This window comes from Anomaloglossus baeobatrachus, chromosome 3 (assembly GCF_048569485.1).
Source record: "Anomaloglossus baeobatrachus isolate aAnoBae1 chromosome 3, aAnoBae1.hap1, whole genome shotgun sequence".
Classification (NCBI taxonomy): domain Eukaryota; kingdom Metazoa; phylum Chordata; class Amphibia; order Anura; family Aromobatidae; genus Anomaloglossus; species Anomaloglossus baeobatrachus.
In genome coordinates this window covers 299,734,971-299,762,098 of record NC_134355.1, presented here as the reverse complement: position 1 = coordinate 299,762,098, position 27,128 = coordinate 299,734,971, and the positions used below count along the sequence as shown (strand labels likewise).

General features: G+C 41.0%; 1 protein-coding gene across 50 annotated transcripts in view; it reads right to left on the bottom strand.

The window, feature by feature from the left end:
• The window catches only part of TRDN (triadin), a 1,152,170-nt gene that overhangs the window by 25,725 nt on the left and 1,099,317 nt on the right, over positions 1-27,128 (bottom strand). For all 50 annotated transcript variants that reach the window (XM_075339946.1, XM_075339974.1, XM_075339964.1 and 47 more), the window contains 9 exons: positions 21,160-21,189; positions 19,112-19,177; positions 18,899-18,964; positions 16,210-16,275; positions 9,324-9,389; positions 6,037-6,102; positions 4,217-4,282; positions 3,540-3,605; positions 2,086-2,151 (listed from right to left, as the gene is read on the bottom strand). In XM_075339946.1, the coding sequence (XP_075196061.1) occupies positions 2,086-2,151; positions 3,540-3,605; positions 4,217-4,282; positions 6,037-6,102; positions 9,324-9,389; positions 16,210-16,275; positions 18,899-18,964; positions 19,112-19,177; positions 21,160-21,189 (558 nt within the window). The remainder of the gene's footprint in view (positions 1-2,085; positions 2,152-3,539; positions 3,606-4,216; positions 4,283-6,036; positions 6,103-9,323; positions 9,390-16,209; positions 16,276-18,898; positions 18,965-19,111; positions 19,178-21,159; positions 21,190-27,128) is intronic.

The window sequence follows — 27,128 nt, the reverse complement described above, 5'->3', positions numbered from 1 at the left end:
GTAATAACAAAAGTCGCAATATTTTTGTACAAATTCCAAGCTGTGCAAAATATTGTAACTTACTAAGGTGTTTGACAACAGAATTCTGAGGTACACATTGGAATGAATCTGGGTTTAAAAGTGTGTGTTTGCACTTAAGACCCCTTGCAATATTTGGCTTGTCTTCTTTCTGCTAGGAACTGATATTTTATCCTGCCCTGGCATGAAGTATGGGGGGGGGGTTCTTTTATGTGCATCTTTCTGTAAAAAAAATAAATCTATTTATAACAGTCTATTGATTGAAAATACCAGACTTCAAATTATCTGCTAATGCTTAAGTTTCAGAAACTCTTTCAGGCCTCTTTTACACGTCCGTGAAAATCACGCACGTTTTTCACGGACATGTCAAAGGTGCGTATTGCCCTCGGTGTGCCGCGTGTATGGCACACATGTGTCCTCCATGTGTTATCCGTGATAACACATGGAGAACGGGAACTTTCTGCTACCTCTCCCTGGTGTTGCTGTCCATGGTGCTGATCTACGGTCTCCGGTTCTGCCCACTCCCCACTGCTACTGCTTCCAGCCGCAGTGAAGTGAATATTCAATTAGCATAATGAGCGGTGGTCGGCAGCAAGTGACAGCAGCGGCACAGACTGCAGGGCTGGAGAAGGTGAGTAAAGGTTTGGGTTTTTTTTCACAGATACATGTCTTCTCTCCAGGGCGTGTCACATGGAACACATCCGTGTGGTCCATTTGCATTATGCGTGACACGTTTGCGTTCCGTGTGACACCCGTGATGCCAGAGAGAAAACAGACATGTCGGCGTGAGAAACATGGACACACGTAAGTACGGAACGGACACACGTAAGTACAGAATGGACACACGTTCCATGCGCAAATACTTACGTGTGTCCAAAAACATAGGAATACCTAGGTCTATGTGTGTACGTGTCTCCGGTACGTGAGAAAACTGCCAAACACGTACCGGAGGCACGTACGTGTGAAAGAGGCCTCAAACACAGGCAAAATCTAATATTGATAATTCATTTGTTTTAGTTGGTAAGTCTTATCTACCTTTTAGGACATTGCTATTTATTCTATTGATGGCTGGACCATACAATTAAAGCACTTTACCATGTGATTCCCCTCTTTCCTCATAAATTGTAAGCTTGTGATCATGGACCTCACTCCTCTTGGTTTGTGTTAAATTGTCTTTGATGTGTCGGTATATGTCCGCTTTCAATTGTAAAGTGGTGTGAATATGTAGGCGCTATATAAATAAAAATTATTATTATTATTAGTTTTAGTTCAAATTAATGCCAAAAAATGTAAAATTCTGAAGGGCTCACAAAATTTCTAGTACTTCTGTGGGAATGATTTCCAAAAAGAGCAAATGATAATGCTTCTCTTATCGATCTAGTCTAATGCTCAACAGGAAAAAAGTCTGCATAAAAACTTTTTAAAAATGTGCATATGTTTGCATAAAACCTGTATATTTCTGGATATGTCTTAGGGTTCCGTTACACGTAGCAACGTTCCAGCCATCTTGACAACGATACGACCTGGTCAGGATTGCTGGTACGTCACTACATGGTTGCTAGTGAGCTGTTAAACAGGCAGATCTAAGTAACGACACAGCAATGATACGGCGATCCTTGGCGGTCGTTGGGACCCTGTCACACAGCAGCTATTCTGATGGGCGTTAAAAAGACAGCGGGACATCAAAGATCAAAAAAATGAACCAGGACATTCAGGGTTCAGGTACGATCAGCAATATCCCAGCAGGGGGCCGGTCGCTGCTATGTTTCACACATAGCGAGATCGCTAGCAAGGTTGCTGTTGCATCACAAAACCTGTGACGTTTCAGCGATCTCGCTAACGACGTCGCTATGTGTGATGGGGGCTTTATGCTCTAAGTGACATTTACAGCCCTTTTTCACATCCAAGGTGGATTGAGATCTGAGTCTCTCCATTCCAATAAGTAGTGTCAGAAATGCAGCTGTGCATTTTGTTCTCCCATTGTTAATGTAGGTAAAATTGGATACTCAAATGATTACAGTGAGATAATGGACCATTACAAAAGAATGTAGAATTAGATAATATTACCTTCTCCAAACTGACTAAGTTTGTCAACCCCATCTTGGAACAGATTCTTGAAGAATTCAACACAATCTGAAGAAAATCAAAGAAAAGAATATGTAGCATTCTAACAGCTTACGTGAAAGAGGGGATAAACATAAAGTATGCTAGGAAGTGTGACCAACTCAGCTCTCTGAAGTCTTTTTTTTTACTTTGTCAGGGCACATATGGCTCACTTTTCCAGCTACAAAAAACTACTGATCAAATTGTAGGCAATCCTACACCCCTGAAACATTAATTACCAAGAAGTCATGAGAAGCATGAATGAGAAAAACATGCTTAAAGCATCCAAACGGGAGATGCAGGTCTGGTTCCACTTCTAAACACAGACCTATCTCCACTAAATAGTCTCCAGACAGGCACAGACAGAGCTGCAGTGATATCAGCATTTTAAATACACGGAGGTGCTCCACCTGACAATCAGCATAACAGTCCAAATACACAGAGGGAGAAAAGAAATGGTGGCACTCACACTTAGTAGAAATCTTATTTTATTTCATCCAAAAATTAAAAACACATATAGGAGGGGGATGCAGGATACGTCTATAAGATGCAGGGCATGCCAAGATGACCATTTCACGCACCTCATCGCTTCGTCAAGTCCTGACACCATTGTCAGGACCTGACGAAGCGCCTAGGTGCACAAAATGGTCGCCATCGACTTGGCGTGCCCTGTGTCTGTATCTTAGATGTATCCCGCATCCCCCTCCTGTATTTAATTTTTGGATGAAATAAAAGATTTCTACTAAGGGTGAGGGACACCAAAAACATGCTTAGTCATTGTCCAAACACACTTTGCCTTTGGTGCATGTCACCAGTTAACTGTCATTCAATATTGCTGAAGACTTCATTAAGGAAAGTGCTCATGTTAGTAGAAATTTGGCAGATAGTACAAATGATTACAATGTGAAAAGTCATCTGGTAAAGTTACCAGTTTAGCCATGGACTTATGGCCAGCACCTTACAGAACTACTACAAAATCAACAATTTTATATTCCAAGGAAGTTTGAACAGGATACTTAATTTGTACTCTTTTAAAATTAGTGTTAAGACTTGATGGTCATAAAATATTCCAATTTAGCTGCCACAGTCTCTCTTTCAGGATGATAAATTTGGTGCATCTTTAGACAACCTAGTCTAACTGTATTTTGCCTATTAGTTGGCTTACTTTGCACCATAAATGTGAGGAATATGGTTCACTGTGTTTCAATTCAAGCCCCTTCCCTTTTTAGAGAAGTCACATCACTTTCCCACTAAACCACATCCCCTTGTAGAGGGAGTCTCAAAAAATGTACACAATAAATCAGACAGTTTTTATGCTCCAATTGTTAAATAATATTGCTACAATTAGATTATTAATATTTCAAATTGTTTTCCCCAAATCCCCTCTTTATTACTTACAAAATAATTAATATTTTTACCTTCTCCAAATTCGGTAACTTTATTGAGTCCTTCATAGAAGAGATTCTGGAAGAACTGAGCCCAATCTAAAATTTAGAAACCAAATATGTGTTAATTTTATCTCGTGCAAATTTGCAATTCCATTTCAGAAAATGTGGATAATTCTCATGTATTCATTAAGGAAGGGATAATACACATAATAAAATATTTTTTTTTCTAAAAACTAAAAAAGTGGCAAAACCTCACAGTGCTGCACTGTGTAAAAGCAGATCTTACCTTTCGTAATTTAATAATGTCTATACAGAAAAGATCACATTATGGCGCAGACAACAGTACTATTTTTTATTACAGTAGGGATCTGTATATCAGAAAAACAATTTTTACATGTTTTGTTTGGTAACAAATTTGAAGTGTAGTTTACACTCATAAAGTAAAGTGGAAGTGACTACATGAAATGCAATGAACTGTTAAAGAATTGAATTTACAAAGTTCCTCGTACACTTCTATCTTAAGGAACAATTTGTAAAAACAAACAAAACTGTTTAGGAATTGTGATCACTGAGCTAGATAATTCAGTTGGATCTCCGGGAGTCTTAGAAAAAATTGTTGTGACTTTACAATGATATACACAATTGTCGTTTCACTACTGTCTTTAGGAAACATTGAAATTGGGACTAATGCAATCAGTAAAGATTACCTTCTCCATACAGAGTAAATGTATTAAAGACATCAAGAAAGAAATCCTGAAAAAACGCAGACCATTCTAAAAAGAAATTGACAAAAAATTGTATCAAAAATTAATATTACTATTCACCTAGTCTATAGCAGAAAACTCTTAAGGCTACTTTACACACTGCGATATCGGTCCCGATATCGCTAGTGTGGGTACCCGCCCCCATCTGTTGCGCGACACGGGCAAATCGCTGCCCGTGTCGCACAACAGCCGTCACACATACTTACCTGTCCGGCGACGTCGCTGTGACGGGCGAACCGCCTCCTTTCTAAGGGGGCGGTCCGTGCGGCGTCACAGCGACGTCACTGAAGCGTCACTGAACCGCCGCCCAATAGCAGCGGAGGGGCGGAGATGAGCGGGACGTAACATCCCGCCCACCTCCTTCCTTCCGCATAGCGGCCGGGAGGCAGGTAAGGGGCGCTTCCTCGTTCCTGCGGCGTCACACGCAGCGATGTGTGCTGCCGCAGGAACGAGGAACAACTTCGTTACTGCTGCAGTAACGATTTTTAAGAATGGACCCCCATGTCGCCGATTAGTGATTTTGCACGTTTTTGCAACGATGCAAAATCGCTTATCGGTGTTACACGCAGCAACATCGCTAATGCGGCCGGATGTGCGTCACAAATTCCATGACCCCAACGACTCCGCATTAGCGATGTCGCAGCGTGTAAAGCCCGCTTTAGGCATATCCTTTAAGTCTTTATGCCACTGGGATCTTGGTGTTACTCTCTGTGTCACACTCTATGTGTCATTAAATGTAATTTTATTACCTACATTTTTGTAAAAGTACATCTTGCTTTCGTGTGTGAGAAGATAATATCTTTGGGAGAAGGAAAGAAGGAGAGGTGGGGAGGAAGAATGGAAGGAAGGGTAAAGAAGGGAGGAAAAAAAATGAAGAAAGAATTAAATAGAAAAAGGAAACAAGGAAAGAGAGTAAAGAAGGAAAGAAAGCAAATGGCAAAAAGGAGAGGAAAGGTAGGAAGTACAGAAGAAAATAATTAAGGAATGAAGAAAGAAAGAAGGAAAGAGGAAGGAAGGAAGAAAGGAAGGAAGGGTAAAAATGTAAGGAAACAAAAAATGAAGAAAGAATTAAACAGAAAAAGGAAATGAGGAAAGAAAGTAAAGAAGGAAAGAAAGCAAATGACTAAAAGGAGAGGAAAGGTAGGAAGTACAGGAGAAGAGAATTAATGAATGAAGAAAGAAAGGAGTGGGGAAGGAAGAAAGAAAGGAAAGAAGGAATTAATAAAAAAAAAGAAAAAAAGAAATATATATATATATATATATATATATATATATATATATATATATTTGGTATCTCTAGTATTAGATCAGAATATTAATTTTGAGTCTATCATCCTATACATTATGTGAAGGTCAGCGCTTCCTATTAATATTTTAAGATAGGTTTTTGAAAAGAGCCGATGGCCATTTTTATGAACTGTTGTAATTCCCTTCCTAGACAAGCTAGTGTAAGTTACTAATTAAATAAATTCAGTAATTAATTTAAAATGACATGTTCTTTATTTTTTTCCTTTCCATGAAAACCCCTTAAAAGGATAACTTCAACTAACTAATATGTATAAAATAAGTCTACTGTGTCATTGCGAAAAATTGTTTGAACAGCATCCTCTTTTTTGATGTAATAGTAATTCACTCCATTTACTGAATGTGATATCATAAAGAGTTGACACAGTAATTTGAGTATACATAATCTTGTTTTCATTTCCAAACTGGAACTACTAAAATTTGTATATGTTGCTAGCTAATAAATATCACAATATTACCTTTTCCATACTGCGTAAGAATGTTAAATTTGTCTTGGAAGGAATCAAAGAAGAACTCAACCCAATCTGTAAGAGAACAGACATCAGTGTTGGCTATTTACATCAGTGCCAGCCATAGAGTGGCAACAACCATGCTTGATCTTAGTGCCATTTAAACTCTTCCTACCTGCAGTCCTGCAGCTGCGGTGAATATGGGGTACCTGTGATCTAAACTTCTCTAATCTAGCTGATTCTGTAAAGGTCACCTCCCTAGTGAGTAGGTGATAAGAGCTTTAGGCTTTGTGCGCACTGGAAAATGGAATTTTCTCAAGAAAATCCAGCAGGCATTGAAAGATTACCGCACCCAGGGTAAAAAACCGCGGCAAACCGCACCTGAAAGCTGCATGCGGTTTGCTGCGGTTTTACCGCGGTATTGTTTGTGGTATTGCCGCGGTTTTGCCGCATGCGGTTGGTACATGTGCTTTATTGCATTCAATGCAATAAAGCACATTGAAAAAAAAAAAAAAGTCATTTCATTCTGAGATAGATAGATAGATAGAGCAATAGACAGATAGAAGAATAGATAGATGAATAGATAGATAGATGGATAGAGTCCCTGTGAGCACACGCTGCATTTCTCACGGTCGGCAGTGTGTTCACATTACCGGCCGTGGGAAATGCCCTGTGGTTACCTCTCTGCAGTTTGTCTCGCTGCGAGGCTGCATTCAACAGTGTATCAGTCGTGGCTGGATGCAGCATCGCAGGACGTGGATTACAGCGGAGCTGTGTGTTTCGGGGGGGTTAAAAAAATGGTGAACCAGGAGCTTTTTTGTATTTTATTTAAAATAAAGGATTTTTCGGTGTGTGTTTTTTCACTTTACTTACAGGTTGATCATGTCAGCTGTCACATAGACGCTGCCATGATCAAGCCTGGACTTGGTGGCAGCGATCCGCCGCCATTAACTCCTTACATTACCTTGATTGCCACCACATCACGGCAACAAGAAGAGCCGGGGACACTCCGAGACTGTCGCATAATGCATGCGACAGTCCCGGGGCAGCTGCGGCTGATATTCTCAGCTGCGGGAGGTGGGAGGGAGGCGGGGGACATTAACCCTGCCCCTCGCCCTCCCCAGCCTGAGAATACCGGGCCGCCGCTGTGTGCTTACCTCGGCTGGAAGGTAAAAATACGGCGGAGCCCACGTGGTTTTTTTTTCTATATTTCTGTTTGCTTTCTATGTGTATTCTATATGTCTGTGTGTGAGTGATGTGTGTGTTCTATGTCTCTGTGTGAGTGTGATCTGTCTGTGTCTGTGATCTGTGTGTGTTTACTCTGCTCCGCTTCCTCTTCCTCGCATAATGACATCACTTCCCTGCAAACCGCAGGCAAGCGATGTACATTACCACAGGTAAACCGCAAAATACCGGAGGGAATAACGCAGGAAAACGCAATGAACCACACATAATTTGCTGCCTGCTTTATTCTCTGTGGGATTTCATGATTACATGGCAGTCAATGGAGTGAAATCCCGCAGCGACGTGCGAAAAGAAGTGACATGCAATTGTTTTTGCTGCGGGAATCAGCAGCAGCAAAACATGCAGCTGTCAAATTCCGCATAGTGCGCACAGCATTTTTTTTTTCCATAGGTTTTGCTGGTGATTCACTGCAGAGATGTTATGAACATTTTCTGCAGCGAAACATGCAGCAAAACCACAGGAAATCCGTGGGAAAAAACGGTAAATGCGCACAGGGCCTTAGACTGGAATAACTGTTAAAGGGATTATCTGGAGAAAGGAATTTAGCATCAATGCACACTATAAGTTACAACTAGTGATGGGTGAATAGCATCTATTCCTGTTCAGATTATCCGCAACGAATCCCAAAGTACTATTCCGGTATACGTCCTGAATAACAAACCTCATGCAAGTCAATGGGGACCCCATGAATTTTTCTTGCTGTGACAAATACTGGAATAGTATTTGGTATTCAGTAAGCATTACCTGAACATGAATAATTCACCTATTATTATTCATTCATCTCTAGTGATAACCAATAGATTGATGGGAAGCACATTGATTGGCAGAACAGGTCACATTTATCCTTGTTAAAATTGAGCATCAGTGCACAAACTTATCAACCACTCCATTTAATCTTTGTAGATAGACCAAAGTTCCCTGAAAAGCATGCCCAGGACTACTCTATACAGTATATACCAATTTGTTTAAGCACAGCGTCCATGTGTCTATTGCTTCCCCTTTTTTCATACTGCCTGTAATATTTCACATTGATTTGCAGACTCTGTGTAACTTCATTGTGAGGTATGAGAGCAGCCCTTGCAAATATGTGGTCAAATTGCAATGAAGACATATTGGAACTGTGCGTGTTACATCACATGGGTGAAGGTACACAATAACTCCTGCCAAGAACAGATCCATACCTAGCATGGTGGTTGATGCCTCCGATATGTACTAATCTCACATGTAACAAATACAGCATCAGTATGATATATTTTCCCTTCATGACAGCCAAATCTCAGCAAAAGTTAAAATATGTTACTTGGCAATATTGACTTTATAAATAGAATTAGTCTTGCACCTTAACTGTCACCTATACAAAGTAGATGGAAATGCAACATGAAAATGTGCAGCGCTAGCACTACTGAAAAATTTCAATGTGGACGCATGTTCTCATAGCCTAACAATGGACCATAATCCATTATATACATGCATTGAGATTATGTAAGCATGCATTATTATTTAAGTTAGTTTTCAGTAATCATGCTACAACGGTAGACTACACAACCAAAACCAGAAAGATCAATTGTAGCCAATAGGTTACATAGATTGATGGTTTAAAAACTTGTAGTATGCATTACTCTGCTCCATTTTACAGACCAGAATAGTATATGCAATAGAAGAAAGTACCTGCAACTCATTCCAGTATGAGTGAGCATATGAAACTCAACATGGTCAATTATCTCTGCATAATGCAGGCAAGACTGGCCCGTATTTCATATGGACACCTGAACCCAGCCCGAGAATAATGCATTTGTTTATGTTTCATGAAATGGATTGGGCACGTTTAAATACAACTTGCTCAATCACTGTTTACACATAAATCTGCCATCTCATGACATGGCGTCTCCACATACTATATGAGATGTTCGGTCATTCTTACTAGAGTTGTTGAAATAATATGACATTTCCAAAGTGTAGGCCAGCTTAAAAGTCGGTTATTAATAGCATGTTAAAATATGCTGCTAAAATATTAATTATTATAAGCCAATTATAATATTTCATATAAATACCTCCTCCAAACTGGGTCAGTATATTAAGTCCATTATATGAAATATTCTGGAGGACATGGACATAGCCTGAGAGAAAAATAAACAAAAAATGTAAGTTTGTTAATATTCTCAAACTGGATACTCATCTAACTACAAATTGTACAATACGTCATTGTAAAGCCTGCTTTACACCATACGATCCAGCATACGATATCGTATGTGATCGTATCCACCCCCATCGTATGTGTGGCACGTTCAATTTGTTGAACGTGTCGCACAAACGAATAACCCCCCGTCATACGTACTTACCCGTCCATACGACCTCGATGTGGGCGGCGAACGTCCACTTCCTGGAGTGGGAGGGACGTTCGGCATCACATCGATGTCACGCGGCAGCCGGCCAATAGAAGCGGAGGGTTGGAAATGAGCGGGACGTAAACATCCCGCCCACCTCCTTCCTTCTGCATAGCCGGCGGGAGCCGCAGGACGTAGGTAAGATCTGTTCATCGTTCCCGGGGTGGCACACACTGCGATGTGTGCTACCCTGGGTATGATGAACAACCTGACGTTCAATTTTTAGGAATTGAACGACATGCATGCGATGAATGTTTTACCATTCAATCGCAATCGCACGGAGCTGTTACATGCTACAATGTAACTTACGATGCCGGATGTGCGTCACTTACGACGTGAGCCCGCCAACACATCGTAAGATATATTGTAGCGTGTAAAGCGCAATTAATGTGTTATGATTCCTAAAAAATCAACAATGCACATATCAAATCTCCAACAAAGTCTTTAAAACAAATTACTAAAACATTCAACAATATATTTATTATATGGGAAATATGAATAATAATAATTTGAAAGGTTTTAATTATAGTGATTCAATTCTGGACATAAACTGTGGCGGAAAAGTGAAACTTGTTAGGCCATTTGATGGACCAACATGGTGGCCATATGGTACGTTGCAGTATTGGATTCAAGTTCACTTTCCTAAATGCTGTGTGACATATCAAACTAGTAGATAATTTTACCAGGAAAACAATTATTTTTTTTATGTTAACCCAACTTGACTTTAATCATACTTCATATATAAACAGTGATTTTGTTTCGTACAGTCAATATGAAGGATGGTATTATCATTAGCAGAGCGTGTTGAGATTCTCTTCATTATTGGTGTAGAAAGCACAAGTTTTATAGTTGAGATGGAAATATTTATAAATATTTACTTTATTTAACGGCTTTCAACTTGATATTGAACCATAGGGACTTGATGGATGAACACTCTGTAGAAAGATTGATCTTGCACAAAGCTAGATTTGTCTCTGCCATTATCTTGATTGTATCAAGCTATCAGCTTTTTGGTCTTTCTATTCACCTTGTTCCTTGTGTTCCTCTGACTATCATATCCATCAGTGATTGCTCTCTGATGTGTCCACACTAGGCAAGTCATAGATTGGTGAACCTTGCTTCAAGTGAGATGTCTGGCTTGATTTGTTCCAAGATTTATTTGTTTTTTCTTGTTGTCAGCCACAGTATGGATAACGGCCTTCTCCAGCACCAAATATTTAACGTGCTGATTCTTCTTCTGTGCTTCTTCATCATCCAGGTTTCGCATCCATAATGTTACCATAGAAAAAAAATAGACTATGTACGAGCCGTGTCTGTGTTGCCAGTGAAATGTTTCTCAATTTGAAAACTTTGTCCATAGATTTTGTTGTTTTTCTCATAGCTATTCTCCTATTGACCTCCACTTGTGTTGGTGCAGCTTCAGTGATCATTGACTGAATCCATCTCAAATGGATCCTGGTCATAGCTGGCAGTAGTTAATATCTTTGTCTTCTTTAATTTGAGTAGGAGTCCAATGTTCGAGCTTTTCATCTTGACACTCCATAATAAGTCCTTCATTCCATCTATGCTTGTTGCTATTAATGTTGTATCATCTGTGAATTTAAGATTGTTGATGATTTATCCAGCAATTTTGATTCCTTCTTTTTTTGGGGGGGCTAGTCCAGTCTTCCTGAAAATAGCTTCTGCATGTAAATTGAAGAGAAATAGTGATAAAATTCAGCCTTTTCTAATGCCTTACTCTACTTTGAACCATGCTGTGTCATGTGTTCCGTTCAGACTGTTGCTTCTTGGTCAATGAAAAGGTTCAAATTGAGGCTGATTAGATGATTTGGCACACTCATACCCTTCCTGGCATTTCAAAGTTTTTGGTGATCATCACAGTTGGTTTTGCTGTAGTTGATGAAGCAGAAATAGATCTCCTTTTTTATTGTTTGACCTTTTCCATTATCCATCTAATGTTCACAATTACATATCTTGTTCCTCTGACTTTTCTGAATTCTGCTTGTTTCTCTGACATATCTTTGTCAAAGTAAGGGTACCTTCACACTTAGCGATGCAGCAGCGATCCGACCAGCGATCTGACCTGGTCAGGATCGCTGCTGCATCGCTACATGGTCGCTGGTGAGCTGTCAAACAGGCAGATCTCACCAGCGACCAGTGAACAGCCCCCAGCCAGCAGCGACGTGCAAGCAACGCTGTGCTTGCACGGAGCCGCCGTCTGGAAGCTGCGGAGACTGGTAACTAAGGTAAACATCGGGTATGGTTACCCGATGTTTACATTAGTTACCAGCGCACACCACTTAGCTGTGTGTGCAGGGAGCAGGGAGCCGCGCACACTGAGCGCTGGCTCCTTGCTCTCCTAGCTACAGTACACATCGGGTTAATTAACCCGATGTGTAATGCAGCTACATGTGCAGAGAGCAGGGAGCCACACACACTGCTTAGCGCTGGCTCCTTGCTCTCCTAGCTGCTGTACACATCGGGTTAATTAACCCGATGTGTACAGCAGCTACATGTGCAGAGAGCCGGAGCCGGCAGCACAGGCAGCGTGAGAGCTGCAGAGGCTGGTAACTAAGGTAAATATCGGGTAACCACCTTGGTTACCCGATGTTTATCTTGGTTACAAGCTTACCTCTGCTGTCAGACGCCGGCTCCTGCTCCCTGCTCGCTTCATTTGTTGCTCTCTCGCTGTCACACACAGCGATCTGTGTGTCACAGTGGGAGAGCGCCTTTGAAGAAAACGAACCAGAGCTGTGTGTAACGAGCAGCGATCTCGCAGCAGGGGCCAGATCGCTGCTCAGTGTCACACACAGCGAGATCGCTAATGAGGTCACTGCTGCGTCACAAAAAGCGTGACTCAGCAGCGATCTCGGCAGTGAGCTCGCTGTGTGTGAAGCACCCCTAAGGGTGTAGCCATCTCTGAAGGATCTTTAGTAGTATTTTACTGGCATAGAGTATCACTGCAATAGTCTGATAGTTTCCACATTCATTAGCATCTCCCTTCTTTTGAATAGGAATAAACACACTTATACAGTCCTTGGGCTGATTACCAGTTGCCCATATCTATTGACACAGGAGTGTGATTACTATTAGAATATTGTCACTTCTGCTTTGTTTTTGACAGAAGCTTTACTGTAGGAATGGCTTTGTCCTTAAAGATGTTCGGTTCTTTCAAGATTTACAATCTCAGTTTCTACCCATATTACTGAGTTATTTTTACAGAAATACTCTGTATACTCTTTCCATCTTTCCTTTTTTCTGTCCTGGCTCAGTTATTTTGTTGCCCTTGGTGTCTTTAAACATTCCCAGTCTTAAACTATTGTTTTATCTACTTGTTTTTTTGCTATGCCTCCCTAGTCTTGCCTTTCAGATGTTCCTTTTCTATCTCTGTACATATCTTTTGGTAATAAAGTTGTTTGTCTGCTTGAATGTCTCTCAGCCTTTTACTGAGATTGTTTGGATTCTGCTTGTTACATCTTGCTTTTTTCATTTGTCTGTCTTTGATGAGCTTTCATGTCTCTTCTGTTAACCATTGCTGTGGGGAGGGTCTCACCTGCCTCTTGTATATTTTCAGTCTAGCTCCTTCAGTAATAATAATCTTTATATGTGTCCATAATTAATCAGGCTTTCTTTCCTCCATTTCCAAAGATATATATTGAATGTGCAGATCGTTCCAACAAACTACAGGTAAAAAGGTCAAATCGAAGTTCGAATGACCTGTTGTCTAATCCTTTGGTGCAACTTGATTCTAAACTTTGCTGTCAAAAATGCATGATCAGTTCCACAGTCAGCTCCTGGCTTTCTTTTTGCAGTAATGATGGGCAACCTTCATCTTTGTTGAACACATATGTAGTTAAGGCTGCTTTACATTCTTCAATTTCTCGTGCGATCGCATTTGCGATTGCACACGCCCCCATCGTTTGCGCGATATGGGCAATTTGTTGCCCGTGTCGCACAAAGTAGTAAACCCCCGTCACACGTACTTACCTTCCAAATGACCTCGCTGTGGGCAGTGAACATCCTCTTCCTGAAGGGGGAGGGACATTCGGCATCACAGTGACGTCATACAGTGGCCGGCCAATAGTAGCGGAGGGGCGGAGATAAGTGGGACGTAAACATCCCGCCCTCCTCCTTCCATCCGCATTGCCGGCGGGACGCAGGTAAGCTGCAGTTCAGCGTTCCCGGGGTGTTACACGGAGCATTGTGTGCTGCCCCGGGAATGATGAACAACCGGCGCAGAGAAGGACGTGCGATATTTAGAAAATGAGCAACGTGTCAACGAGCAACGATAAGTTGAGTATTTTTGCTCGTTAACAGACGCTCGTAGCTGTCACATGCTACGATATGTCAAACGATGCCGGATGTGCGTCACTTACGATGTGACCCCCGACGACATATCGTTTGATATATTGTACCGTGTACAGCCCGCTTTAGTCTTCCAGCTGAAGTTACCACCATTCAGTTACAGCTAATGGGAAGACACCACACCCTTCTAATTCCCCCTCTTGTCTGCTGTCTCTGCCAGAGACAGTTCTGAATTTCTGGTTCCCATTCTGAATTGTGATTCCTGTGTTTTGACTTCTGCCAGTTCTCTGACTATGTTCCTGCCTGCCATTTTTGTACCTCGCTACCTGATCAGGATTTGACCTCTGCCTGGTTTCCTGATTACATTCTTGTCTGCCTGCTTTTGTCCCTGTTCTGCATTTCCTGGTTTGACCTTGCCTGACTACCACTCTCATCGGACTGCAGCTTACTACTGGTAGTTATCTCTTGGACCCTGTGTAATTCCAAATCCCTATATAAGGGTTAAAGGGTTTCAGGATTCTCAGGGTCCTGCTTTGTGAGTGGCTTTCCTCGAGCCTGTCTGTTACAGCCAGTCTGAGTCTGTGGTTCCAGGCAGGCGTTACAGAAAGGCAGGAATTGATCTAAAGAGAAATAAAACTATAATACCAAGTCTGAGAATTTAATCCTTTGTGTTTTCACTTTTGTGTTTACCTCATTAAAACTGCAGCAAAAACTGCCTCCAAAACGTAATTTTAAAAGAACAGTAATGTAAAAAGCTGGGATTAAGGATGTATAGATCAGCAGCTACTAACAAACCACATACTTTTTTGAGGCTTGAAAATCTCAACAAAAGCTCTTTGTGTTTGACAAAATTTTTGAGAGAAATTAAAACCATTTTATGTATTTTTTTGCACACTATAATTAACCCCTTCACGACCGGCCGATTTTTCGCTTTCCGTTTTTTTTTTTCGCCATTCTTTTTCTGAGAGACGTAACTTTTTTATTTTTCAGTCAATATGGTCATGTGAGGGCTCATTTTTTGCGGAACGAGCTGTACTTTTAAATGAAACCATCAGTTTTACCATATTGTGTACTAGAAAATGGCAAAAAAATTCCAAATGCTGAAAAATTGCAAAAAAAGTGCGATAGCACTATGGTTTTTGAGATATTTTATTCACTGTGTTCACTATATGGTAAAACTGGTGTGTGGGTGTGATGCCTCAGGTCAGTGCGAGTTCGTAGACACCAAACATGTATAGGTTTACTTTTATATAAGGGGTTAAAAAAAAATCGGAAGTTTGTCCGAAAAAAGTGGCGCACGTTTTACGCCATATTCCGTGACCCGTAGCGTTCTCATTTTTCAGGATCTTGGGCTCAATGACGGCTTATTTTTTGCGTCTCGAGCTGACGTTTTTAACGGTACCATTTTTGCGCAGATGCTACGTTTTGATCGCCTCTTATTGCATTTTGCGCAAAAGTTGTGGCGACAAAAAAACGTCGTTTTGGCGTTTGGAATTTTTTTGCCGCTACGCCGTTTACTGATCAGATTAATTGATTTTATATTTTGATAGATCGGGCGTTTCTGAACGCGGCGATACCAAATGTGTGTATATTTTTTATTTTTTTTAACCCTTTAATTTTCAATGGGGCGAATTGGGGGTGATTTGAACTTTTAGGTTTTTTTGTTTTTTTTTAATTTTTTAAAACTTATTTTTTAACTTTTTTTTTATTTTACTAGTCCCCCTAGGGGGCTATTGCGATCAGCATTCCGATCGCTCTGCAGTATCTGCTGATCACAGCCACAAGGCTGTAAACAGCAGATACGCTGTCTTTCTCTTTTGCTGTGCCCCGGGCACAGCGAAAGTGAAACCAAGTCAGGTGTAGTACAGGAGTCATCACATGACCCTGTGCTACCATGACAACTATCGGGAGTCACGTGATTGCGTCTTGTGACTTCCGGTATCGGGCGGTAAGGAAAATATTACCGCAATCGCGCTTATAATGGCGCTGTCATGTATTGACAGCGCCATATAAGGGGTTAATCGGCACGAGCAGATAACGATTCTGCTCGTGCCTAGCAGGCACACATCTCAGCTGTGAAAATCAGCTGAGATGTGTGCCGATCGCGGCATGCTGCCGCCGGAGGACCGCGGGCAGTAACATTATGTCATTTAGGACGTAATTTTACGGCCCGCGGTCGTTAAGGGGTTAACAGATGCTATAAAAGTATTATAATGTACACAACATTATATTTAGCTGCTTCACCTACCTTCACCATATTCATTAACGGTGCTGAATGCATCTCTCAGAATGCTCTGAAGATAGTCAGGAGAACCTAAGGGAATCAGAATAAAACAGAATATTTAAAAGGGCTGTCCACTACTTTTGTGTTGATGCTAGCCTTTGAGCCGGGGCACCATGATGAAGACGTGTAATGCATCGAAATGCATAGTCTAATGCTGGGCATATATCTTGAATCTCCTGGGAAGCTCAGCCTACAGCTAACCTTCATAAATACCATAATTTACACGTGGTCAAAATTGTTGGTACCCCTCGTTTAATGAAAGAAAAAAACACAATGGTCACATAAATAACTTGAATCTGACAAATGTAATAATAAATTAAAAATCTATGAAAATGACCAAATGAAAGTCAGACATTGCTTTTCAATTATGCTTCCACAGAATTTAAAAAAAATTAAAGTCATGAAACAGGCCTGTATGGAGAGAAGGTATACTCACCAGTGACTATGTAAGGGGAATATATGAAAAGCAGAAACAGCTGTGTGAATACTGACATGAAAAATCCAATAGCTATATGTAAGAGTGAAAGTATGAAAAATGGAACCTGATTACTGCCATGAACATATGAATAAAGAGAAATTTAGCTATTAAATTGATCAATGCAACAGAGCCCCAACACTACGCCAAAGTATTTCTCTACATTGGGGTCCCTAGCTAGTGTGTGTCCTCTCATGCAGTTAATAAACTTACCGTGTATGGGAAGCTGAGACCCAGGCTATATATACGTATCATGTGGACTGGCAATAGATGTGAGTGGGGCCGGGTTCACAAACGAAAGACTACAAATCAATCAAGGAATAACGTCTGGAACACCATTCTGAGTCTGAATGGATCTGCATTGATCAATTCAATAGCTAAATTTCTCTTTATTCATATGTTCATGGCAGTAATGCAGATTCCATTTTTCATACTTTCACTCTTACATATAGCTATTGGATTTTTCATGTCAGTAATCACACAGCAGATCTGCTTTTCATATATTCCCCTTACATAGTCACTGGTGTGCATACCTTCTCTCCATATAGTGTAGATTTTTTTTAGGTTTTTGCACCAAGTTCAGACTCAGAATGGTGTTCCAGACGTTATTTCTTGAATGAAACAGGCCTGGAAAGAAATGATGGTGCTCCTTACAATAATGTGACAAAAGGGACATGTTAAATCAAGGTGTGTCCACTAATTAGCATCACAAGTGACTACAATCTTTTAATCAGTCAGTGGACTTGTGTATAGGGCTACACATACTCACTGTGCTGTTTGGTGACGTGGTGTGTACCACTCTCAACATGGACCAAAGGAAGCAAAGGAAAGAGTTGTCTCAGGAGATTAGAAAGAAAATTATAGACAAGCATGTTAAAGGTAAAGGTTATAAGACCATCTCCAAACAGCTTGATTTTTCTGTGACTACAGTTGCACATACCATTCAGATATTTAATATCCATGGGACTGTAGCCAGCCTCCCTGGATGTGGCTGCAGGAGGAAAGTTGATGACAAATCAAAGAGACGGATAATACAAATGGTAACAAAAGAGCGCAGAAAAACTTCTAAAGAGATTAAAGGTGAACTTCAAGTTCATGGAACATCAGTGTCAGATCGCACAATCCGTCATTGGTTGAGCGAAAGAGAACTTCATGGGAAATGACCAAGGAGGACACCATTGTTAAAAAAAAACAAAAACATAAAAAAGCCAGACTGGATTTTGCCAAAATACATGTTGACAAGCCACAAAGCTTCTGGGAGAATATCTTATGGACAGATGAGACAAAGATGGAACTTTTTGGCAAGGCACATCAGCTCTATATTCACAGATGGGAAAATGAAGTATTTCAAGAAAAGAACACTGTCCCTACTGTGAAACATGGAGGAGGCTCTGTTTTGTTCTGGGGCTGCATTGCTGCATCTGTCACAGGGTGTCTTGAATCTGTGCAGAGTACAATGAAATCTCAAGAATATCAAGGGATTCTAGAGAGAAATGTGCTGCCCAGTGTCAGAAAGCTTGGTCTCAGTCGCAGGTCATGGGTCTTGCAACAGGAAAATGACCCAAAACGCACAGCTAAAAACATCCAAGAATGGCTAAGAGGAAAACATTGGATTATTCTGAAGTGACCTTCTTTGAGCCTTGACCTAAATCCTATTGATCATCTTTGGAAAGAACTGAAACATGCCATCTGGAAAAGGCAACCTTCAAACACGAGACAACTGGAGCAGTTAGCATTGATGAGTGGCCAAAATACCTGTTGAGAGGTGCAGAAGTCTCATTGACAGTTACAGGAATCATTTGATTGCAGTGATTGCCTCAAAAGGTTGTGCAACAAAATATTAAGTTAAGGGACCATCATTTCTGTCCAGGAATATTTCATGAGTTTTATTTTTTTAAAAATTCTGCGGAAGCTGAAAAGCATCAATGTCTGACTTTCATTTTTTATTTATTATTACTTTTGTCAGATTCAAGTTATTTCTGTGACCCGTGTGGGTTTTAGTTATATTAAACGAGGGGTACCAACAATTTTGATCACGTGTGTACGTCAATGATGACAGAAAAACAAAAAAGGTATATCACTTGGAAAAAAGTGAGGAAAAAACAAAGGCACAAAAATGAAGAATTGCCCCAGCGTCAAGGGGTTTATGGTACAGTTATTGATTACAATTCTTCTTACCTCCCGTGTACTGATTAACTGCAGAAAATTGATCAATGAGAATATCCTGCAGATAATGAAAGCCATCTAAAAAGATAAACAGGATTACATTGAACAAGAAGTTATGAAAATTCAGAATTTTTTATATATTTTTGGTGGATATTCTACAGATTCTTTACAAATTATAAAAATGTAAAAGCATTGTAGCTTTTTTTTGTAGTTTTTTTTACCCACCTTCCCCAAATTCATTAACGACACTAAAAGCATCTCTCAAGACACTCTGGAGATAGTCGGGAGAACCTAAAGGAATTGGATTACAATTGAATTAACAGTATTGAAGAGTCATCGAAATTACATCCAAAGCATACAATGAAGCTAATTCATGTAAAAAAAGTAGCTACGACATTGACATTGTGATAGTTGATCTTAAGCATCTTACAGCGAACTGGTATTATCTGACATGATAAATTGATGTCAGGTGTTGAAGAGCAACAATTTATTGAATTATTTTACCATTTTGTAAGATGGATAGAATGGTATGGTCTAAAGGGCTCAAAGGGTATTGGACAATGATGAACATGTTCTTCATTGTTTGCAAATGGGAATTTATAAAATGCAATATAATTCTGATAACAGCATAGTAAGTCCCCCTTTTCTCCCAATGTCTGTTTCTCCTATGTAAGCTTCGATGTTCTGAAACTAGTACTCTGTCCTTGTATGTAAAGGTTGTGATGAACATTGTAAAACAGAAGGTGAATAGTTTAGCTAATAGGCTGAAGTGGGCAGACCATTTATCATGTCACTAAAACACGAGGAGGAAGCTCTATGAGTTAAAGCATCATAGCTAATATTGGAGAACAAAGAGACCAGAAGATGTTGTTGAAATCGGACCATCAATACAGGTAATAGAAATAAAGTATTTTAATAAGTCATATTCAAATTTTCCTGTTAGTTATGAGATGTGTTTTGTGCCATTTTTTAAATGAAATAGGACTAAACAGGATTGATAACATGACCCCAATAGGTGATAGCACCCCCAACATTTAGGTATAGACAGGATTTAATGACATAGAACACGAGTTGGGTCTTATCTAGGAGAAGAAGAGATAAAGCAAAATTTGAATTTGCATGTTTTCACAGCTTTTTTCAAGAAATTTGATTTGCAGAGAAGTTACTGTCCGTAAATTTAATCTCCCTTATAATAATAAAAAATCTTCATGCTCAGCTCTCTGGCCCTGTTGCTGCACGGCTATTTGTTTGATCCTCAATGTATTTTCGGATTGGCAGTGCTGAGATCCCAGAGAACTTGGTCTCTAGGCTGAGGGCAGCGGGTTTGCTAGGCCTGGGAGGGTTCTGCAAAAGTGCCTAGAAATATCATGGCATTTGCTGTGACAAAAACTTGGAAGTTGGAAATTAGAAGCCTCGGCCTAGAGAGCAAAGCCAGGAGAATATAAGCACAGCAAATGCGAATTTGAAAGTCAATGAGGACCGGATGGGTTCCGATGAGTAATGGAGGGGCAGGGGAGGTGACTATAAGATTTCTTGTTATTTTCTAACATTTTGATGTACTTTTATGGTTAAGAAAAATTGTTGCCATTTTGCGTGGAGGACAAATACAAAAAACCCTTATTTTGCTAAATGTACTTTAAAAAAAAAAAAATATAAATAATAATTATTGGTGTAGAATTCAATTCCACTAGAATTCATTCACTGATATCTAGTCTTATTCATAGGAATTTCCTCTAGACTGTGCAACATATAGAAATAAAACATATACTGCAGGCTGCTTTATGGTTAACACAATTTTAACAAATGAAGCAGAGTTAAATTAAGCTGTTAATCACAACATTATTGAAGCCACATTTTCATTAAATATACTAGTTTAATAGCCACTTATTATATAATCCACATGGAGACATATAATAAGGGTAGTCTTTATATAGTGGATAATGAATTTTTACTGATTAGCTTAATAGATTTTTATACTAATTTTCTATAAGACATAAAGTAAATCTTGCATTAATCATCCTAGAATATGCAGGATTAATGACAGTTAAAGCTGGATCTTTAGGTTGAGCAGTACCATGATAAAAGAATAGCAGCTTTTCAGATTATTAAGGCTAAGTGTCAGGATGATAAAATGCAGCAGGGCACTGCGTTGAGTATAATCATTTTGTTAAAAATCAGCTGTTTTAGAGAATTAACTACCAGTTGACTGTAGCACACAGGTTATTAGAGTAAAAGAAAATTCATACTATGGTAAATGTGCTTTGAAAACTTACCTTCACTTTCAGGGATGATTTCTTTAAGTTCTGAAAGAATCATACCGTAAAGAATTACTTTTATAGAAAATCCTATTATACTTTGATAGTACTTTACGAGTATATACAAATGTACCGCTAAGAGAATTCAAGACCATAGACTTTACCCTGGCATTGAGCTTACTTAACAAAATATACAGTTAGGTCCAGAAATATTTGGACAGTGACACAAGTTTTGTTATTTTAGCTGTTTACAAAAACATGTTCAGAAATACAATTATATATATAATATGGGCTGAAAGTGCACACTCCCAGCTGCAATATGAGAGTTTTCACATCCAAATCGGAGAAAGGGTTTAGGAATCATAGCTCTGTAATGCATAGCCTCCTCTTTTTAAAGGGACCAAAAGTAATTGGACAAGGGACTCTAAGGGCTGCAATTAACTCTGAAGGCGTCTCCCTCGTTAACCTGTAATCAATGAAGTAGTTAAAAGGTCTGGGGTTGATTACAGGTGTGTGGTTTTGCATTTGGAAGCTGTTGCTGTGACCAGACAACATGCGGTCTAAGGAACTCTCAATTGAGGTAAAGCAGAACATCCTGAGGCTGAAAAAAAAGAAAAAATCCATCAGAGAGATAGCAGACATGCTTGGAGTTGCAAAATCAACAGTCGGGTACATTCTGAGAAAAAAGGAATTGACTGGTGAGCTTGGGAACTCAAAAAGGCCTGGGCGTCCACGGATGACAACAGTGGTGGATGATCGCCGCATACTTTCTTTGGTGAAGAAGAACCCGTTCACAACATCAACTGAAGTCCAGAACACTCTCAGTGAAGTAGGTGTATCTGTCTCTAAGTCAACAGTAAAGAGAAGACTCCATGAAAGTAAATACAAAGGGTTCACATCTAGATGCAAACCATTCATCAATTCCAAAAATACACAGACCAGAGTTAAATTTGCTGAAAAACACCTCATGAAGCCAGCTCAGTTCTGGAAAAGTATTCTATGGACAGATGAGACAAAGATCAACCTGTACCAGAATGATGGGAAGAAAAAAGTTTGGAGAAGAAAGGGAACTGCACATGATCCAAGGCACACCACATCCTCTGTAAAACATGGTGGAGGCAACGTGATGGCATGGGCATGCATGGCTTTCAATGGCACTGGGTCACTTGTGTTTATTGATGACATAACAGCAGACAAGAGTAGCCGGATGAATTCTGAAGTGTACCGGGATATACTTTCAGCCCAGATTCAGCCAAATGCCGCAAAGTTGATCGGACGGCGCTTCATAGTACAGATGGACAATGACCCCAAGCATACAGCCAAAGCTACCCAGGAGTTCATGAGTGCAAAAAAGTGGAACATTCTGCAATGGCCAAGTCAATCACCAGATCTTAACCCAATTGAGCATGCATTTCACTTGCTCAAATCCAGACTTAAGACGGAAAGACCCACAAACAAGCAAGACCTGAAGGCTGCGGCTGTAAAGGCCTGGCAAAGCATTAAGAAGGAGGAAACCCAGCGTTTGGTGATGTCCATGGGTTCCAGACTTAAGGCAGTGATTGCCTCCAAAGGATTCGCAACAAAATATTGAAAATAAAAATATTTTGTTTGGGTTTGGTTTATTTGTCCAATTACTTTTGACCTCCTAAAATATGGAGTGTTTGTAAAGAATTGTGTACAATTCCTACAATTTCTATCAGATATTTTTGTTCAAACCTTCAAATTAAACGTTACAATCTGCACTTGAATTCTGTTGTAGAGATTTCATTTCAAATCCAATGTGGTGGCATGCAGAGCCCAACTCGCGAAAATTGTGTCACTGTCCAAATATTTCTGGACCTAACTGTATAACAGTTAACTTTCTTAAAGGGGGCTTTACATGCTGCAACATCGCTAATGCGGAGTCGTTGGGGTCACGGAATTTGTGACGCACATCCGGCCGCATTAGCGATGTTGCTGCGTGTGACACCGATGAGCGATTTTGCATCATTGCAGAAACGTGCAAAATCGCTCATCAGTGACATGGGCATCCATTCTCGATTATCGTTACTGCAGCAGTAACGATGTAGTTCGTCGCTCCTGCGGCAGCACACATCGTTGTGTGTGACGCCGCAGGAACGAGGAAGCTGTCCTTACCTGCCTCCTGGCTGCTATGCGGAAGGAAGGAGGTGGGCGGGATGTTTGTTTCGCTCATCTCCACCCCTCCGCTTCTATTGGGCTGCGGTTCAGTGAGGCTGCTGTGATGTCGCGGTGACGCTGAACGAACCGCCCCCTTAGAAAGGAGGCGGTTCGCCGGTCACAGCGACGTCGCCGGGCAGGTAAGTATGTGTGACGGGTCTGGGCGATGTTGTGCGGCATGGGCAGCGATTTGCCCGTGTCACACAACAGATGGGGGAAGGTACCCACACTAGCGATATCGGGACCGATATCGCAGTGTGTAAAGCGGCCTTAACTCCAGGATTGAATGAACTAAAAATGTGCAATAGTAACACACTAACAAAATTCCTGAAGTCAAGAAAAGAACAGTATGAAAATCAATGAACAAGAGCAAGATGTTATTTCTGTATCCTCTCTTCTTTGGCTGGTATACTATATTTACATGGACCAGAAAGCTCATTTGTTTTAATATCCTATTAGTGAATTCAGAGATAAAAAAAGGAGGAAGGTTCCATGTTCAGGGTATTTCTGAGATGAATGCTCAGAACATTTAAACATTACAAGTAGGGATGATCCAATATCCTAATATTCACGTCGACGGATATCAGACGAATAGGTCGCCACTATTCGACTATTCGCAAATATTCAACGCGCAATGTAAGACTATGGGAAACCCGAATAATTTCACGTTGGACCTAGCGGTGAGCTGTAGTGACTGAGGAAAAGGCTGAAATGGATGGGAAAAGGCAGATTCTCTCTCTCTCTCTGGTGCGAATGGCCTGTGATCCGTCGGATACCGAATAGTGGCGAATACATTCGCTCATCCCTAATTACAAGGACTCTTCTAACAAAAAACAATTGTGCAAAGTAGAAAACTCTTCGTGAAAGTATTATTCTTGTTCTCATGTGATCCTAGTTCCCATTCTCAACCATGTATTTATCTTTTTAACAATAATTTTGTGGATGAAACACCTTACAATGGCTTGCAAACATTTGCCAGGTCAGACATACTGCACAATTACAGTTGATAAGGTGTCAAGTGCAACCTGTATTGATCTAGAGAAAGGCAAAAACACACAAGGCAGATGATAATGACCCACGATTCACAAAGATCCTAGCAAATCTCAGTGTTCAAGATCACGGTTGCAAGTTCAAAAATGTAGTGTACATAACTCAAAATATTCGATTTTAAAGTCAAGGATCTACTTGAACTTGTCTGATTAAATGCGTGTTACAATTAGAGATGAGCGAACCGGTCGCGGTTCGGCTCGAGGTTGGTTCGCCGAACGGACCTCCCGTTCGAGTTCGGTTCGTCGAACGTTCGACGAACCGAACTCGAACTGCATAGGAAACAATGGCAGGCAATCACAAACACAGAAAAACACCTAGAAAACACCCTCAAAGGTGTCCTAAAGGTGACAAACAACTCAAACACATTGGAAAGTGACAAGGACATATACTCATGCGAAAACAAAACAGCTGGACAAGGAAAAAGAGGAGGACACACAGATATAGGCATGGCACGCCCTTCTAAAATCATGTAAAACACCGCAAGGTGACTCCAAGCGGAGTCTCCCTTTTTTCCAAAAATTGGGCCACACACACACCCACCCCTTCAGTGGTAGCAGTTGTGCCCTAGTTGTACACTTCACAGCTACATTTGCATCAAGCACATTCAAAAATACGCCATTCTTATCCGTCCCCAGGATGACACCGGGGTAGGTAGCAAAGTCTTTCCTGATCCCAGCTCTGTTCATCTTGGCTTCTTTTAAAAACAATGTAAGCAAGGGTTACTCCAAGCGGAGTCTCCCTTTTTTCCAAAAATTGGGCCCCACACACACCCACCCCTTCAGTGGCAGCAGTTGTGCCCTAGTTGTACACTTCACAGCTAGATTTGCATCAAGCACATTCAAAAATACGTCATTCTTATCCGTCCCCAGGATGACACCGGGGTAGGTAGCAAAGTCTTTCCTGATCCCAGCTCTGTTCATCTTGGCTTCTTTTAAAAACACAGCAAGCAAGGGTTACTCCAAGCGGAGTCTCCCTTTTTTTCCAAAAATTGGGCCCCACACACCCACCCATTCAGTGGCAGCAGTTGTGCCCCAGTTGTACACTTCACAGCTAGATTTGCATCAAGCACATTCAAAAATACGTCATTCTTATCCGTCCCCAGGATGACACCGGGGTAGGTAGCAAAGTCTTTCCTGATCCCAGCTCTGTTCATCTTGGCTTCTTTTAAAAACACAGCAAGCAAGGGTTACTCCAAGCGGAGTCTCCCTTTTTTTCCAAAAATTGGGCCCCACACACCCACCCATTCAGTGGCAGCAGTTGTGCCCTAATTGTACACTTCACAGCTACATTTGCATCAAGCACATTCAAAAATACGCCATTCTTATCCGTCCCCAGGATGACACCGGGGTAGGTAGCAAAGTCTTTCCTGATCCCAGCTCTGTTCATCTTGGCTTCTTTTAAAAACACATCAAGCAAGGGTTACTCCAAGCGGAGTCTCCCTTTTTTTCCAAAAATTGGGCCCCACACACCCACCCATTCAGTGGCAGCAGTTGTGCCCCAGTTGTACACTTCACAGCTAGATTTGCATCAAGCACATTAAAAAATACGTCATTCTTATCCGTCCCCAGGATGACACCGGGGTAGGTAGCAAAGTCTTTCCTGATCCCAGCTCTGTTCATCTTGGCTTCTTTTAAAAACACATCAAGCAAGGGTTACTCCAAGCGGAGTCTCCCTTTTTTCCAAAAATTGGGCCCCACACACACCCACCCCTTCAGTGGCAGCAGTTGTGCCCTAGTTGTACACTTCACAGCTACATTTGCATCAAGCACATTCAAAAATACGCCATTCTTATCCATCCCCAGGATGACACCGGGGTAGGTAGCAAAGTCTTTGCTGACCCATGACTTGTTCATCTTGGCTTCTTTTAAAAACAATGTAAGCAAGGGTTACTCCAAGCGGAGTCTCCCTTTTTTCCAAAAATTGGGCCCCACACACACCCACCCCTTCAGTGGCAGCAGTTGTGCCCTAGTTGTACACTTCACAGCTACATTTGCATCAAGCACATTCAAAAATACGCCATTCTTATCCGTCCCCAGGATGACACCGGGGTAGGTAGCAAAGTCTTTCCTGATCCCAGCTCTGTTCATCTTGGCTTCTTTTAAAAACACATCAAGCAAGGGTTACTCCAAGCGGAGTCTCCCTTTTTTCCAAAAATTGGGCCCCACACACACCCACCCCTTCAGTGGCAGCAGTTGTGCCCTAGTTGTACACTTCACAGCTACATTTGCATCAAGCACATTCAAAAATACGCCATTCTTATCCATCCCCAGGATGACACCGGGGTAGGTAGCAAAGTCTTTGCTGACCCATGACTTGTTCATCTTGGCTTCTTTTAAAAACAATGTAAGCAAGGGTTACTCCAAGCGGAGTCTCCCTTTTTTCCAAAAATTGGGCCCCACACACACCCACCCCTTCAGTGGCAGCAGTTGTGCCCTAGTTGTACACTTCACAGCTACATTTGCATCAAGCACATTCAAAAATACGCCATTCTTATCCGTCCCCAGGATGACACCGGGGTAGGTAGCAAAGTCTTTCCTGATCCCAGCTCTGTTCATCTTGGCTTCTTTTAAAAACACATCAAGCAAGGGTTACTCCAAGCGGAGTCTCCCTTTTTTCCAAAAATTGGGCCCCACACACACCCACCCCTTCAGTGGCAGCAGTTGTGCCCTAGTTGTACACTTCACAGCTACATTTGCATCAAGCACATTCAAAAATACGCCATTCTTATCCGTCCCCAGGATGACACCGGGGTAGGTAGC